Here is a 16,302-nt window from a genome sequence, read left to right on the forward strand (position 1 = left end):
GACCAGAAGTTGTCTTTATTTTCACTCACTTCCAGTTACATTACCAACACCTCTCCATCCAGGATCTCAACCAAACTCAAACCAAACAAGATGTTTTTTTCTTTCTTTTTTTTGCCTTTTCAGGACAAACTGCACTGCATGTAAATAATGATAATAAAGAAGCTGATTGTCACCAATGTTTGTTTTGGTACAAGGACGCAATAATTGATGTTCTCAGAGGATTTACAGGTCGTCCACCTCCAGACCTCCAGACGTCATTGAGCAGCTGTTCAGTCTGCTGTCTGAGTGATTATTCAATCATAAGATTTATGTTCCTCTCTGCCAGTTGGTAGAAACCATCTTTATGTGTGATCTCAGTCTTTATCCACTACTTTTTCCATCCAGCAGCCTTTTGAACTGTGGTGCTCTTGAAATTTTAAGTTAAATACTAAAAATATCAGTTATTAAACCAATAACAAACTGAATCACCTCAATTTGCAGAAATCTCATGCAGTGTAGAGTTAAACTTGCTTGTATGAAGGCGCTGGAAGTCACTGTTGACTCGTCTTTTTCTCAACAGTCGGAGGTTGTGGTGAAACAGCCTCCGTCAGCAGAGGACGTGGACGATGGTGAGGATGATGTTAGCTGATAGGTGAGCAGAGAAGTGATGAGGCCTGTTGAGGTCATGTATTACATCTCACAGGAGGAGGAGGAGGAGGAGGCAGTCTGGTTCTGAGTGTCTGCAGCCAGTAATATCTCCACATTGATTTTCAGTATCATCAGTCAGGGAGCAACGTGTGACAGTTTGAAAAGATCTCGGGTTGTAAAGGGGACCTCAATTCTCTGAAGTAGAAATCAAAGTGTTTAATGAAGCGAGAAGTTATCTCTGCAAACTTTTAGTTTTCTCTGGTGGAAGCTGACTGAGCACACTCTGGACTTAATCATCTCCAAGGATCTGAATGTATCTAAGGTTGTGGTGACTGATGTTGCTCTCTCTGATCATTCCTGTGTTTTCTTGCTATCTCTGTGCAAGCAAATGTTCAAACGGACGTAATCAGAAAACGGTATATCACTGAACACACCAGTGAAATCTTTATTCAGACTTTCTCATCCACACCCGCCCCTCTTTTGGGTCTCAGTCAATGAGATGTAGATAATTTCAGTTCTAAGATGACAGGTGTTATTGATGCCGTTGCACTCACGAAGGTGAAGGTTGTCAGAAAAGATCTCCATGGAGAAATGAGGCTGGTCATAATAGAGAAAAGAGAGTGTTGAAAAGCTGAACGCAGGTGGTGAAAGACAAATCTCCAGGTTCATTATGACATCTATAAAGAGAGACTTCACATTTATAATTTGGAACTGAGAGATGCAAGGCGGTCCTTCTTCTCTGACATCATCGCCACAAACAATAATAATACACGTGCCTTGTTTGCTACTGTCGACAGGCTAACAAACCCTCCCGTGTCAACAGCCCCTGGACTTCTATCCACCAGGGCCTGCAAGGAATTTGTCTCCGTCTTCACTGACAAAATTCAGAAGATTAGACAAACAGTCAGTTCCTCCATATCAAGTACAGGGTATGTGTTGTCCCTGTGTCCACTTAAAATCAATTCAAGTAGTATGACACAATTTTATGTGATCAACCATAAAAACCTGGAGGACATTATACAACATCTGAAATCCTGCTGCTGCTTTGATATTCAAAAATGTTTCAGATTGCATAGCCTCAGATCTTCTACACATCGTCAACATGTCTCTTCTCTCAGGTTTCTTCTCATAGGCCCTGAAAACTGCCATCATCAAGCCACTCTTAAAAAAGAACAATCTACACATGTCACTAATGAACAATTATAGGTCCATATCAAACCTCCCATTTTTAAGTAAAATCAACAGCTGAACAACTTCTTGGCACTAAACAACTGTTTTGATGTCTTCCAGTCAGGATTTCCACCACATGGCAGCACTGAGACTGCTCTTGTTAAGGTCTTCAATAACATCCACTTAAACACAAGACAGTGGCAGAATTTCAGTCTTAGCATTAGTGGATCTCAGTGCTGCATTCGACACAGTCGACCGCAACATATTACTAGACCAACTGGAAAACTGCGTGGGACTGTAGCTGATTCAGAAAGCTGCTGCTTGATTCCTCACTAAGCCCAGAAAGTGGATCACATCACTCCAGTTCTCAGATCATCTTTTGATTTTAAAATACTGCTGTTGGTTTATAAAGCACTGAATGGTTCAGGGCCAAAATAAATTTCTCTTCTGCTACGTTATGAACCATCCAGACCTCTCAGGTCATCTGGGACAGGTCTGTTTTCTGTCCTCAGAGTCAAAACTAAACATGGAGAAGCAGCGTTCAGTTTTTATGCTCCACATATCTGGAACAAACTCACTGAAAAACCTGCAGGTCTGCTGCAACTCTCAGTTCTTTTAAATCAAGGCTGAAGACCTTCCTGTGTGCTGCTGCCTTTGATTAAATCAAATAATTATTAATTTCTTACCCTGCACTGTAACTGTCTTATTTTATCTTGCTTTTATTTTCTATTCCCTTAGCTCTTTAATGACTGTTTTAATCGTATTTAAATGTCCTTTTTGATGTGTTTGTCACAAAGCTTTTAATGTTTCATGTAAAGCACCTTGAATTGCCTTGTTGCTGACATGTGCTTTATAAATCAGCTTTTCTTGGCTTGGGTTGCAAGCTTGTTTTGGCCCCAAAACACCTGAAACCTACAAAAAACACTTTCATCTGCTGGACAGTGACAAGCTCCAAATGAATAGTTTTGGGTTTGGTGCTTTCCTTAAGGGCACTTTGACAGTATTTTGAAAGTCTTCCTTTTTCACATTCTGTATATCAGAATTCAGCACAGTATCCCAAGAGTTACATCCATATTGAAAGATTCTCTCACCGTTTAATCTGATGCCAATGGGAAGACAGGAGGTGAAGCTCACATGACTCTAGCTTGTCTGCCTGTAAGAAGGCAGTCAATGAAGAACAAACATCATTTTAAATTTAAAAAAATGTATAAGTAGTGCTCGATGTATGTGCTGTAGAATAAAGGCAGTATGTAGGCACAAGCTGGAAAAGTCAGCCTACACAACACAACATATTCACACTTCCTATGTATACAATAAGTCACCAGACAAAACAGCAGAGATGGAGCACTACTTAGCAGTAGTGCTAGCTCAGCAATCCCTTTACTGATTATATGCTGCATTCATGTCACATCAGAATTATCATCCAAGTCACAGTTATGACCAGGAAACTGATTTTCTGAATGCTCCAATATATCCAACTTGGTGCTTCATGATACAGAAGTGTCTGAAAGTCAAGTGAACATGGACGCCTCACGTCACCTAAAGACTGCTGTTTAAGGTGATTAAACCCACATTTACTAGATATGATGTTACGCTATCAGTGCACAGTATTTGAACCCTTACTTGACCAATTTTGTCATCATACATACCATACCATGATACAAACGTTTTGAGTTTTCAGTACCAATACAAGTGCCTGTCACAGACCTGCGATATACATTTGCCTTTTTATTTGCACAAATACTGTAGAAAGAAAGAATTTAAAAAACGTCGGCTTTGGATGTAATTCAAGGATTTGCAGAATTGTCCGACATTGACATTCTTGTCTGTCGATATGGCTGCAGAAGTGACCCAGTCTGCTTCTTTAAACATCTATACTATAAGCCCTGATCACGTTCTAACACTTGGGTCACTAAGCGGCTTATAAAGTTTGTTACAAAATGTTGAAAACACCAACTCACCTGCATCGTAGGCAATCTTATGGTGACTATAAGGCAAGAAAAGAGGATGTCTGGTGGATTCTATGGTGTACTTTTAGTCTGGGTCATTATTTCCTGGTTTGAAAACTTTCTGCAGCCCAAAATGTTGCTTAAAACATCGTCTACGCCTCCTGAATTTCTCCCTCCAGCTCTCCTCGGGTGTTTGTAGGTCTGAAATGCTGTAATTTTTTTTTTTTTTTTTTTTTTTTTTTGTGATGCCAGTCATAGCCTGGGTCATGCCCTGCACTCTACATCACCTGCAGCTAAACCACACAGACACTGACAAAAGGTTTCAGGCAGTTTCTGTCACCCATCTGCTTGTGCAATCATTTTGTCGAATCCTGTAGCTGTCAGTCAGCTGTCACTTGAAATGATTCAATCCATACTGCTGCTGCTGCTGCTGCTGCTGCTCTGTCCACTCAGTGAGGGCGAGTGAACAGAAACTGAAGTCTAGATTGTTGTTCTGTTGCACAGCGGTGTTTAAGTGAAGCAAATGTCAATTTAATTACAGTTTTTCCTCACATACAGGCCAAATATGTTAAAGAATTCTTTACACTGTGTGATGCAAGTACTTAAATTAAAGCTCAACTATTGAAATTTTCATAAACTGTTAATGACTCGATAAATACAGGTACCTTCTTCCATCTGAAAGGGAAAAATATCCTCATTTAGTTAAAGCGCGACTATGTAACTTTCACTGAGCAGCAGCAACAGCACCCTCTGCTGCCGCTAGTGTTCACTACAGGACGCCGGCACATTTAATTCTGTTGATATCTGAGCGGAGGGTCAAATGAAAGAAAAAAAGATGCGTTTATGAATTTAGTCGGCTTAGTGTGGACGTGGCCTTAGTTTTATTTAGTGAAACCATGTAACACTAACTGTAAAATTAAGCATACTTCATATTACTGAATCACAATGACAAACGGTGATAACAGAAAAAATGTAGCTAATCTCTATAACAAACTACCACTTCGACATAGTAACAAACGGAGAGCTGAAGCCGATGCTAGAAGTTACTGGTGGAGTAAAGCAGACGGCATCTCAGAGTCAGCTGTTGTTTCGTTTCTTTAAACTATATTGTTGTTGGACCATGAAGGCTTAATTGGTGTGACTTTTTACCTTCTTCCATTCATTTTCCTCCATCTGAGATGGCAAAAAAATAAATAAAAGTATCAAATTGTGTCCCTGAATCCCCAACAAAAAAGTAAAAACTGTAGTAAATGAAAGTTTAAGTCACAGAAAAAACAATCTCAGCAGTGCTGCTGGAGGTGAAGGTAAATGGATTCATCAGTAGCAATTATTTGGATTTCGTGAAGGCCTGCACACCAAAACGCTGACTCGTATATAAAATCAATTGCACCTCACGCCTTCTGCCTGCCTCTTTTTCACTGTTCATTATCTGCTGCTTTGTTTTTAACATTTCTTAGACCTCCTGTGGGGTGAAGCAAAGATATTTTCTGTTTGTTTTAGACGCTGTGCAGTGTCAGAGTGTTCGATTGCCGTAATGGCCTCAGGTCCGATTGATCCTGCGGCTTAATCTCAGAGAAAATGATGATAGTTTTGATGTTTTCTGTCAAAGCTTGAGCTCGCAATTATTTTGTTATTTTGTAGCTGTCACTCAGCTTCCGCTTACAATAAGAGTCAAGTCTGCTGCTGGAGCGGCGAGTCAATGACAAATGACAGAATTGACAGAAATGCAAGTTGCTCTGTTGAATTAAGACTTCTCTGAAGTACAGAAGTGTTGGTTAAAAGTTTTTATCAGAGCAAAACGTATTTACTGTTCATTCACACTACAAACTGCTGTTATTCATCTAATCAAATCATTTTTATTTATGTGGAAAAACTAATTAATATACCAGCAGAGAGTGAGAGCACTCTGTAATGTTATTAAGCAAAGTGCTCAACAAATGACATTTTATGATTTTACTATATATATTTGTGTGTATTTGTATATCAACACCAAAGTATTGTTATATTCTTTTTTACTTATTTTTATTTATTTACTTTTTACCCAACTACTCCCACCTACATGTGCATATATGCTCACATATACTTTATATACTTTATATACTAATTTTTTACCCAGACAATACCAGACACTGCTCTGTTGTTTGTGACGCCATCTTGTTCACTGATGTTATGTCATGTTGCACTAATAAAAAGGGAGAAAATATATACATATGTTAGTTTACCAGTAAGATTAATAAAGCATCTACTGTGTAACTGCAAACTGACGAATTTATAGTGTTTGTCCATTTAACGGTTCTAAAATTTTGTAAGAAGGCATCTGTGATTTAATTTTACTATTCCACTCTTTTAATAAAATTTCTATCTTCCTTGTGTTTTGCTTTAAATGTTTTCTTTTTTTTTAGTGTCCTTTCTTCAATAAGTCCTCCTAACTAAATCACTTTTGTCATCAGCTTCCAAAACAACCCATATTAGCATTTTCTGATCAATAATGTGGTCTGGAGTTTAGCTTTCCAGCTCTGGTGTGTATATGTCTGTGTCTGTGTGTGTGTGTGGGTGGGTGTGTGTGTGTACCCGCTAATGTATTTCTTATCTCAGGGAACATAATGAATTAGCTCTGCTCTCAGATAAGATACAGCCGTGTTCAGTATTGATGTGGGCGTTTGCAGTTAATGCAGCAATTGGCGTCCAACCTTCTAGATGTGAAGATACGAGCGGACGTGTGAAGAGGCTTTTCCCATTTAAGAAGGTGCTGATATCATCGCTCCCCCGCAAGTAAGGCAGGGATGGACTCGACTGTAATGAGTTGAATTAGACCACATGCATGAAGTGATACGCAGGGCAGACAGTGAGGGAGGGAGACGATGGAAATTGAATGTTACGGTATTTTCTCAGGCAGGTCTGACCTCAAGGAACATGAGAATGTCTGTTTTAATGGCTTCTTTTCCAAATTAATGGGCATTAATCTGCTTCTGTAGCAACTTCCAGTTATCTGGTTTTATGGGTCTGATATTTCCCAACAATTTCCTAATAATTTATTGTAAACTGGAAACTGCAACCTACTGTGTAATCTGTGAATTATGGAGAAAATACAGATAATAGTTGCTGTCATATTTGCTTGTGAATAATTGTGTTGAGTTAAAAAGCGTGAGGCTGAAGTACCTTAAAGTGCCACTGGTGGTCGTTAGATGCTCCAATAGACTCCCATTCTAAAGGCATCAACTTCTCTCATGAAATACTAAGTAAATACATTTTTTTCAACGAGTCATTATGGTGTCAATCTTTAAATTCAGGCCCTCTAATAAGTGTGCTAGTGGTCATTTTGGAAGTTATTGCTCCGTTGATAAGATTTGAAGACTTATAGTAGCTTTGATGTCTGCTGTGTGGGTTTTGATTGACAGCTGTGATTGACAGCTGGCTCTCTTCTTAACTGATGTTGATTGAGTTGTATTGTGGGTAATGTAGGCACCAGGTTTTAACAAGAAAGATATGTGCGATAAAATGACGATATCTCTGGTTCTCTTGCATCGATTTCTTTTAACTATCCATCGTGAGTGTTACAGTGTTATTGGAGTATACAGTGTTAAACTGATGGATGCCTCTTTTAGCAGTTAATTAGAATTAATTAATTGGAATTGCACCTGTTGAACGATCACTATTTTGCAAAATTACATGGCTCTTTCACGAAACTTCCAATGGAATTTTTTAGGAATTTAAGGACCCGTAAAATAATATCTTTATGGAGGTGTCTTTGTGTACGGGGGTATTGTCATATCAAAAGTGGAAATGGACAAACATAAGCTGTTGAAAGAACATTAATGTAAAATGTGTTTGTATGCTGGAACATTAAGATTTCCCTTCATTGCAACTAAAATAACCAGACCAAAAGTGTGTAGACCGGGGGGTCCGCATACTGTTAACCACATATTGAAGCTTTGATGCATGGATCAATAAATCAATCAACATCCAGCAGCACAAGTGAGAGGAAAGGTCAAAGACTTTTAGCCCTGTACTGTACTTTTATACCTCTCATTGGGAAACTTTGTTCTAAATGATCGTCACGGACTCACAGGAATATTTTGGGTAATTTCTCTAAGACGTCTGATCCTTAAAGTCTGCTATTGACTGCTTGTGTAAATCTACACTGAAGAACCAAACACAGATGAAGGTTTTATCTAAAGCTAGAGAGCCTGAAAACCATCAGGCTGTGTTTTTCATGTTTCAGTGAGTGCCTCATATGATCCTCCTTCTCTCTCAGTTCTCAGCGCCTGGAGTTGATTCACTGTTTGTTAGTCAGCGACTCTCCATTAACCCTGAGTGTGTCGAGGTCAACATCACTGCAAAGTGTTCCTCAGACCTGCAGAGTCTCACGGGGCTGCAGCAGTGCTCTTCTTTTTTATGTCACTGAGATGTCTTCCACATCAGTATTTATGTGTTTTTAGGGGGAAGTCGCCAGTTAATGGGCTCCACAGAGAATATGAAAAAGAAAACAAAGACTGATAAAACAAAACAACATAATACAACAACCTATTACATCTATTAGCAGTCTGAAATCAAATCCTGTTCTGTGGGGCATTCAGTGTATTTAATATTCTGTAATTATCACTCTATAATGCTATAATGCTAATGGCGAAGTCTGCCATTCTGTTGAGCTGTTTTAAGTTACTGTTATGCTAACACATTTCCTAATGCTGCTACAAAATAAGATGATAAATAAGATGAGATTTCTGTCATTTTTTCACAGCGGATCAGTTTAAAATATTGCAGGGATCCTCAAAGAAATTTAAAAAGTGTCTGTACACCTGAATATATTTCAGAGGAAAGCACAACTTGAATAAAAATGAGGAACCTCCTGCATACTATCTATACACTCGCTGCTGGAATATATAATATATACCTGAACAGAAAAGTTGCAAACTAATCAATATTTCAGAGGTATGCTAGACTATGTGCGGAGGTTTTCTGATTTTTATTCAAATATTGCAGGAAATAATGAGCAGTCAGGGGCAGCCACAGTGAGCTGTTAGATGGCGAGCTGCACACCTCTTATTGTGTCCTGTTATTGTGTGGAAAACTACTTGCAACATGTGCAGCATGAAATCAGATCCATGTTGTAATTATTATTGACCGACTTCTTTATCAAAACAATGTGTTGCTGCTCTGTAGACAGAAACACCAGCTGCTCTTCTGTTATATTTCTGACAAAGAGAGCAGCTGCAGTGTTAACTCACACTTGATGTTACCACCTGTGTAACATTTGTGTCACAGATCTTAAGGATTATAACTTTAAAGTCCAACTGAAATGAAATTACTTTTTTTTGTCTACTACAGCAACATGTGTTCTTCTTTGAGAAAGAAATCATAAACCAAAAGGGAGAAATTTATGTTTTAAGTGTTTTGATTTCCTGATGGCTCATCCAAGTTTTACATTATTTCAATTTTCAATTTCAATCATCTACTTATGTAGCTGGAATCCTTATTTCCATATATCAAATCAAACCATTGCTCTTCAAAATCCCTTAACGTCACACTGTCTGTCTGTGACTTGTAATTACAGCAGTTTGTTTACTTTGTCTCCGTAGCCTGCCAGCTGCTGTCAATCAAACACAGACACTGACACGCCCTTCCAGCTGCTGTCAATCAAACACAGACACTGACACACCCTTCCAGATGCTGTCAATCAACCACAGACACTGACACGCCCTTCCAGCTGCTGTCAATCAAACACAGACACTGACATGCCCTTCCAGATGCTGTCAATCAAACACAGACACTGACACGCCCCTCCAGCTGCTGTCAATCAACCACAGACACTGACACGCCCTTCCAGCTGCTGTCAATCAAACACAGACACTGACACGCCCTTCCAGATGCTGTCAATCAACCACAGACACTGACACGCCCCTCCAGCTACTGTCAATCAACCACAGACACTGACACGCCCCTCCAGCTACTGTCAATCAAACACAGACACTGACACGCCCTTCCAGATGCTGTCAATCAACCACAGACACTGACACGCCCTTCCAGCTGCTGTCAATCAACCACAGACACTGACACGCCCCTCCAGCTACTGTCAATCAACCACAGACACTGACATGCCCTTCCAGCTGCTGTCAATCAAACACAGACACTGACACGCCCTTCCAGATGCTGTCAATCAACCACAGACACTGACACGCCCCTCCAGCTACTGTCAATCAAACACAGACACTGACACGCCCTTCCAGATGGTCCGGTGTTCAAGTCTCAAGTAAAGTCAAATCCTCAAGGTGTCAAGTCTCACAAAAAATCCAGGTCAAATCTTAAGTCCTCAAGTCCTTAAGAAAAAAAAAATTATGTCTGAAAATGTGAAGAGCAATATGGAGGTAGTGACAAGTTTCATTGATTATATGTTAGCAGTATTTAAAAAAACAGTCAATTGGAAACACCTGAAAATAATTAGTCAATAAAAACTGTATTTTGTAACAGCTTGTCTACACCGAAAGTGTTTCAGCTGCATTTTTCAGTCATCTGTCTTACATACCTCTGATGGAACTCATAAACTTACACTTAAATCAAGGGAAGGAAAAAAGAAATTACAAAACAGATAAATAACAAAATCAGTAAAGTGCACTCTGATCTCTTACTTTTGCAAAAGATAAACAGCCTTGAAGTTTCGTCTAATGCCGATCGAAGCTTTTTGCACCCACACCTCCCACTCCCACGGCCTCAGAGGCCTCGGTAAATATTTCAGCCATGAGGGAGGTTTAGTGGAGGACTGTGTCAGCCGGAGTGAGTAATGACTTAACACCAGCTTGATCTTCACAGATGGAGAAGAGGTCAGAGGGAGTGGGGGAGCTGAATTATTAAAGACCGGACAGCAGCAGGTCAGATCAGGTGTACATGATCAATGATGGAGGGGCACAGCTGGGAATCACTACTGTATCTCTGGGGATTACCGTTGTCGTTCTTACTTCACATGGTGATTTCAGTATAACGTAAACTTCCACAGGATGAATTCTGTCAGTACAGCAGCAGAGTCAGTGCTGCTCTGAGTTTCTCCTAATTACACAAAGTTTACAGTGGCAGCATATCAGCAGAGCCGCAGCTTCCACCAGTGTCTAAACAGGATGCGTTCAGGTACAATGTTGAGTGTAGGTCACCTGTGTTTTGGCAGCACTCAGAGTTTGACACACAATCGCTGTAGTTACACACATAAAATGAAAACTGGAATGATGCCTCTCTGAAGATATTCTCTGCAAACCTACGGAGAAACGGGTGTTATGGTCAATCGCTGGTTGAAGTGGAGCCAACATGCGCACCTTCCAAATCCAACAAGTCCTCCAATTTAAACGACCAGCTATGATTTGACCATGTGACTCCAGAGCGACACATAGGAGCATTTTCTAATCTGCTGCCCCTATCGGCAGTAATCAGCAGGACGACATCAATTGTTTGTGCTTTCGAAAACTGTTACACATCACTGTATCCGTTCAGTCAGATGAGATGAACGACTGATAAACAAGGCTGAAACATGTCCTCTGTAAACACAACTTCAGCTGCTGGTTTGCTTCAATTAACATTTTATTTATTTTCAATAAAACTTTGTTGCTGATTGAGTAAAAATTCTCAGCTTCTCAGTGTGGACAGCTGATTCAACTTAAAGTTTATTGAACTTGTTATCTCTAGTTGAGTTAACTAAAGTCAGTTAATTTACATTTTCACAACTCATGAGACGACTTTAAACTGATTATTCAGCTGAGGTTCAATTAACTCGCATTTTTATGGCAGCAGGGAAACTTTTTCTGTTTCTAAGTTGAAACAGCTTGAAATGTTTTATAGTTCAGGGAAGACAAATGCAGAATAAAACACTATCAGAAGCACAAACTCTGTAGTTGAACAGCAGCTGAAGTGCATTTCTCTCCATTTTTCATTTCATTAACTGCAGTTAACAGTTGTTTTGCATCAGGAACCAACCACTTTTGGTTGCATGTATACATAAAATTTATGTGAGGATCAGTTTGTAGCAATCTGTTACTATTAAAATATCTGTATTCTTCAGTGAGAAGAAGCGAAATCAGTTAAATTAACTGTTGTTTGGTTGAAAACATGCAGAATCTTGTGTGACGCATGCAAAAAATTCATTCATTCATTCATCCATCCAGCGGTCACCTGTCTCTTGGTGTGTTCGCTGACTTCTCCCGGCATGTCGTGGGCGCTCTTGATGAGCGTGCGGGCGATGTGGTAGTAATACACCGAGATGATGGCCAGAGGGATCAGGAAGTAAACCAAGAAGATCATCACCGAGTGGATCTTAGGATGCATCTGATTAGACAACGGGTACGGCACGCAGTTCACGAAGGTCACGTTAGTGTCGTCCCTGTGACCCTGAGGAGCAGAGGAGAGGAAGAGGAAGAGGAGGAGGAGAGGAGAAGAGGACAGGTGTAGAGAATAGAAGAGGGAGGGAAAGGAGAGGAGATGATGAAAAGAAGGATGTGGGAGAGGATAAATGGGGTAGATAAGAGGAAAGAAGAAGATGATGGTAATGGAAAAAGGGGTGAGAAAGGGAGAAAGAAGAGGAGAGAGGAGATAGAGAGGAGCGACACAAAGAGGAGGAAGGAAGAAATTGAAGAGAAAATGCAAAATATGAGGGTGTAAAGTAAATGAGAGGATGGAGAAAAGAAGGAGAGAAGAAGATAATAAAAGATGAATGATGGGAAAAGAGGAGGAGGAGTGAACAAACAAAATAAGAAAGGAATCAAGTGGGAAGGGTTGAGGAGGAGAAACAATGCACAAAAATAAAAGGAGAGGACAATTAGGAAACAAAAAAACAGATTATACGAGAAGAAAAAAGGAGAGAAAAGTGAAAGAGGAGAGGAGAGATAGAGGACAGACATTACAACACATCAGTAAAGCTCGTAAAACAGATTGACGAGTAAAACGGAGGCACTTGTCATTCATAAATCTGATGATAAAAGAGTTAATAGCCGTCGGGGGTGATGTTTGTTCGTCTGGTGGGAAACCCCGCTGAGACGCTAGCTGCAGCTTCATCCTCTCTGTCGGTGATGAGCCTTCAGCAGGAAGTGATGAACAGCAAACATTCAGTCTGAATGTACAGGAGGTCAAAACATCTGCCGGCAAAAAGCTGTTAGCATCCGATTACGCTCATATCTAGATACCGTTTGGTGGATTGTTGAGTCACAATGGAGCAAATCATTGATTTCATCCTTTAAGTTCATACTTTGAAAGCTCTGTGAGGTGTGACTGATTCATTTGAGTGCTGGCACTCCATGTAAATATAATTAGTAATTAAAAAATAATCTTTAAGCAATGTAATAAAATGTGATTTTTATGTTTTTATTTGTGTTTTCCCCTTTTTGCCTGCTGTGCACATGTTGTCAAATTGATGTTGTTTTCCTCATTTGCTTGTTTTTTTCTTGTGTTTTTTCTTAAAGGCAGTTTTCTATATTTTTCTTCTTGTCAACAAAACTCATGTTTGGAGTCAAACCAACAATGAATTGATCTACTATTAAGTGTTGTGTGTGTATCCAAAGCCTGTTATATCTCATTCCTCTGTGCTGTAGACCTCTGTTGTTGTACAAAAATATTAAAAACACATTAATGAGTCACACCGCTGCACTGGGTGACACCTTCCTTCATCGTGAAGAGTTTGGTCGCGTTAGTTTGTTTAGAAACAACCCTAAAAAGCAACAATAGCGTTGAGATTATTCGCCGCTGCTCATGTGTGTGAACATGGTTCTGCGTACAGAGCTTCACTCGCCGCCGTCTGCAGGGTCACAGGAACATGTCACCCAGTGCAGCGGTGTGACTCAATGATGTGTTTTTAATAGTTTTTGGACAACTACAGAGGACGTTTCAATTATCTAGTTTTTTTTGCTGCTGTTTCCTTTTAAATAATTATTATTTTCAGCCTTTATTTGGTAGGAGAGAGTGCAGATATACAGGTAATTGTGTTCTGTCTCTAACAAAGTCTGCTGTGTTTTAATGAATATGTTAAAATGTCAAGAAATTAAACCAACCTGAAACACTGACTTTTCATATTGAGTCACTAGAGTAGTAACTTCTATAGCTGAAACAATCTGTAGTTGAAATCAAAGACCCTGTTTACACCTGATATTAACATCTGTCTCTGGTGATCCGATCACAAGTGGACAGCTCTAAGTACAGGTGTAAACGCACCCACAGACGCATTGAGGACAGATTGAGATCCGATCACTCGGAGGTGGTCTGGGCCGCATGTGGCCACATTCTTTTAGCGGTGTAAACACAATGCGTCCTGGTTCACATTGAAGGACCGCCTACTAACTGACATCCTCTGTTTTCCGGCAGACTAGACACAGGACCCTCCGTCCAAAGAATATTTATCCTGTTATCAAACAAGTTGAACACATGCGGTCACTCAGGACGTATGTGGAGACGGATGTTAATGCCAGGTGTAAACAGGGCCATAATCACAGCAGCTGCAGCTAATGACTATGTGCTTTATTGATTATTTTTTATAAACTGATCAATTGTTTAGGGTCTCCAAGTGATCTTTAGTGTCATCAGATGTCTTTCTTCGTCAAACCAATGGTCTGAAACTCCAAACATATTCAGTTTATAAAGACATAGAACGATGAAAAGCAGGAAATCCTCTCATTGGAGAAGCTGGAACCAGATCATTTTGGCTTCATGAATCACTTAAAAAGGTCAAAATATAGTATATTGTCAATTATTTACTTTTTTCTCTTAATAAAACTATAATATGGACCATTTTCATTTTTATATATTACATCAGCAAAACCAAATAAGTAGTTATGTCTGTGTTTAATTAAAAGCTTAAATTAGCTTTATTAGCATAGACAAAATCTGAGTATTACAATTTGGGAATCATTATTATTTAACAAAATTTTGTAAAATAACACACAGCGATCATATCGTCATATCATGAAATGTGACCCAGTCCAGTTTCAGGTTATAGATGGTTAAAAGGGGAAGATTTGCCTGGAAATCTTAACTATATTATCATTATACAGTAATATTTGTTGTATTTTCGGCGTTTTACCTGCATGGAGACGACTTGTGAGAAAATGGCCTCAGGAACAGCCAGCAGGACAGACAGCAGCCAGATAGAAACGGCCTTGAGACACGTCCAGAAGACAGCGCTGGACGTCTGGATGTCCATGGGGTTCACTATGGCCTTGTACCTGACAGAGACAGACAGAGGTGTCAATAAAGCATCTAAAAGCCAAACAGAGCAACAGGTAAACGTCACAGTAAATGATATCAACTCATCGTGTAATCTGGAAACAACCACCTAACAGTGTGATGATGTAACACTGTGCTGCAACATTTGATAGTTTGATTCCTACAGTGTTCTGCTCTAAATTGCGGTGAATAATAATTAACATGTGAACTGAGATCTGTTATCAATAAAGTTTCAATATATTCATATGATCCTGTGTGGTTATATTGTATTTGCAGTTTTTGAGCAAACTATAAAATATTGGACAAGTTTTAAAGGACGGTGTTCAGTTTTTCAAGTCTGTCCTAAAACAACAGTCACTGTATTTAACACTGTATTTAACATGTATTTTAAAGTTTAGCTGAAGATTATATGAAGGAAAAGTCTCTCTTTTTGTTACTATACTTCCACCGCAGCTCAAGAGGGAAACACAAAGAAGGAATTTTAATGCTAAAAAGACTGTAAATGTGTCAGATATCCACTTGATATGACTAACGCAGACTGCTGAAACCTCATATTAGCTTCACATCAACTTCTAAATGCATTTTTGCACAAATGAAGACTGTGGATTTTGTCATAAGTGCCTCATGAAGGGATCATTTAATAGCCAACGTGAATGCTGAAAGATGTGGGCACTTAACTATTATTTTAAGAAAGACTTGAAAAACTGTGAACCTATCCTTTAATTTTGACCTATATTCACAAAAAACATAAATATCAAGTCATCAAAAACCAAATCGCACAGGAATCCATCCAATCCACGTTTCACTCTAAATCACAATTAACTTTACAAAAGCCGAAAACCTCAAAACTAATAAATCATAAATGGAAAACACCACTTACTGAAACTACAGTAAATCACCTCTGACTCTCCTGCTCTCAAATCTGATCCCTCTCAGTGTGACATTTGAAAATAAGAGTGAATCATGACTTTACAAAGTGACTGGGAACTCCTTCACTACACTGATTTAATACAGAGCACTTGTTTTTTTCTCTGATGACAACAGGTCTTGTACATACAAATATTTCAAAATCAACAGCCTGTACTCCCGTCTTCCTTTAGACGACACATTGAGCCTCATTTTTTGAAGTAAATTCATCTACCAGCACATCCTGTATGTGACTAACTGCTGATGAAATGACAAGAAATGTTTGATAAAATAATAATTCTTTAGAAGAATTCATAGAAGATTTTAGGTGTATGTATATTGTTTTAGATTGCAGTGCATGCAGAGAAATGTGTTATATAGACAAGTGAATGCATAAAATGAACAATAAACCAATGGAGTAGTGTAGTAAGAAGGGATTTAACTATGATATATAGAAAATAAA

The 16,302-nt window shown here is 39.1% G+C and overlaps 1 protein-coding gene across 1 annotated transcript in view; it reads right to left on the reverse strand.

Annotated features, from left to right (window-relative positions):
- LOC122965503 (neuromedin-B receptor-like) overlaps positions 1-15,169 on the reverse strand; it is a 38,868-nt gene extending 23,699 nt beyond the window's left edge. The window contains exons 1-2 of the mRNA XM_044329624.1: positions 14,791-15,169; positions 11,898-12,113 (exon numbers count right to left, since the gene is read on the reverse strand). Coding sequence (XP_044185559.1) covers positions 11,898-12,113; positions 14,791-14,910 — 336 coding nt within the window. The 5' untranslated portion in view covers positions 14,911-15,169. The remainder of the gene's footprint in view (positions 1-11,897; positions 12,114-14,790) is intronic.
- Positions 15,170-16,302: the final 1,133 nt, after the last annotated feature.

Source organism: Thunnus albacares, chromosome 16, assembly GCF_914725855.1.
Source record: "Thunnus albacares chromosome 16, fThuAlb1.1, whole genome shotgun sequence".
In the NCBI taxonomy this organism is placed as follows: Eukaryota; Metazoa; Chordata; class Actinopteri; order Scombriformes; family Scombridae; genus Thunnus; species Thunnus albacares.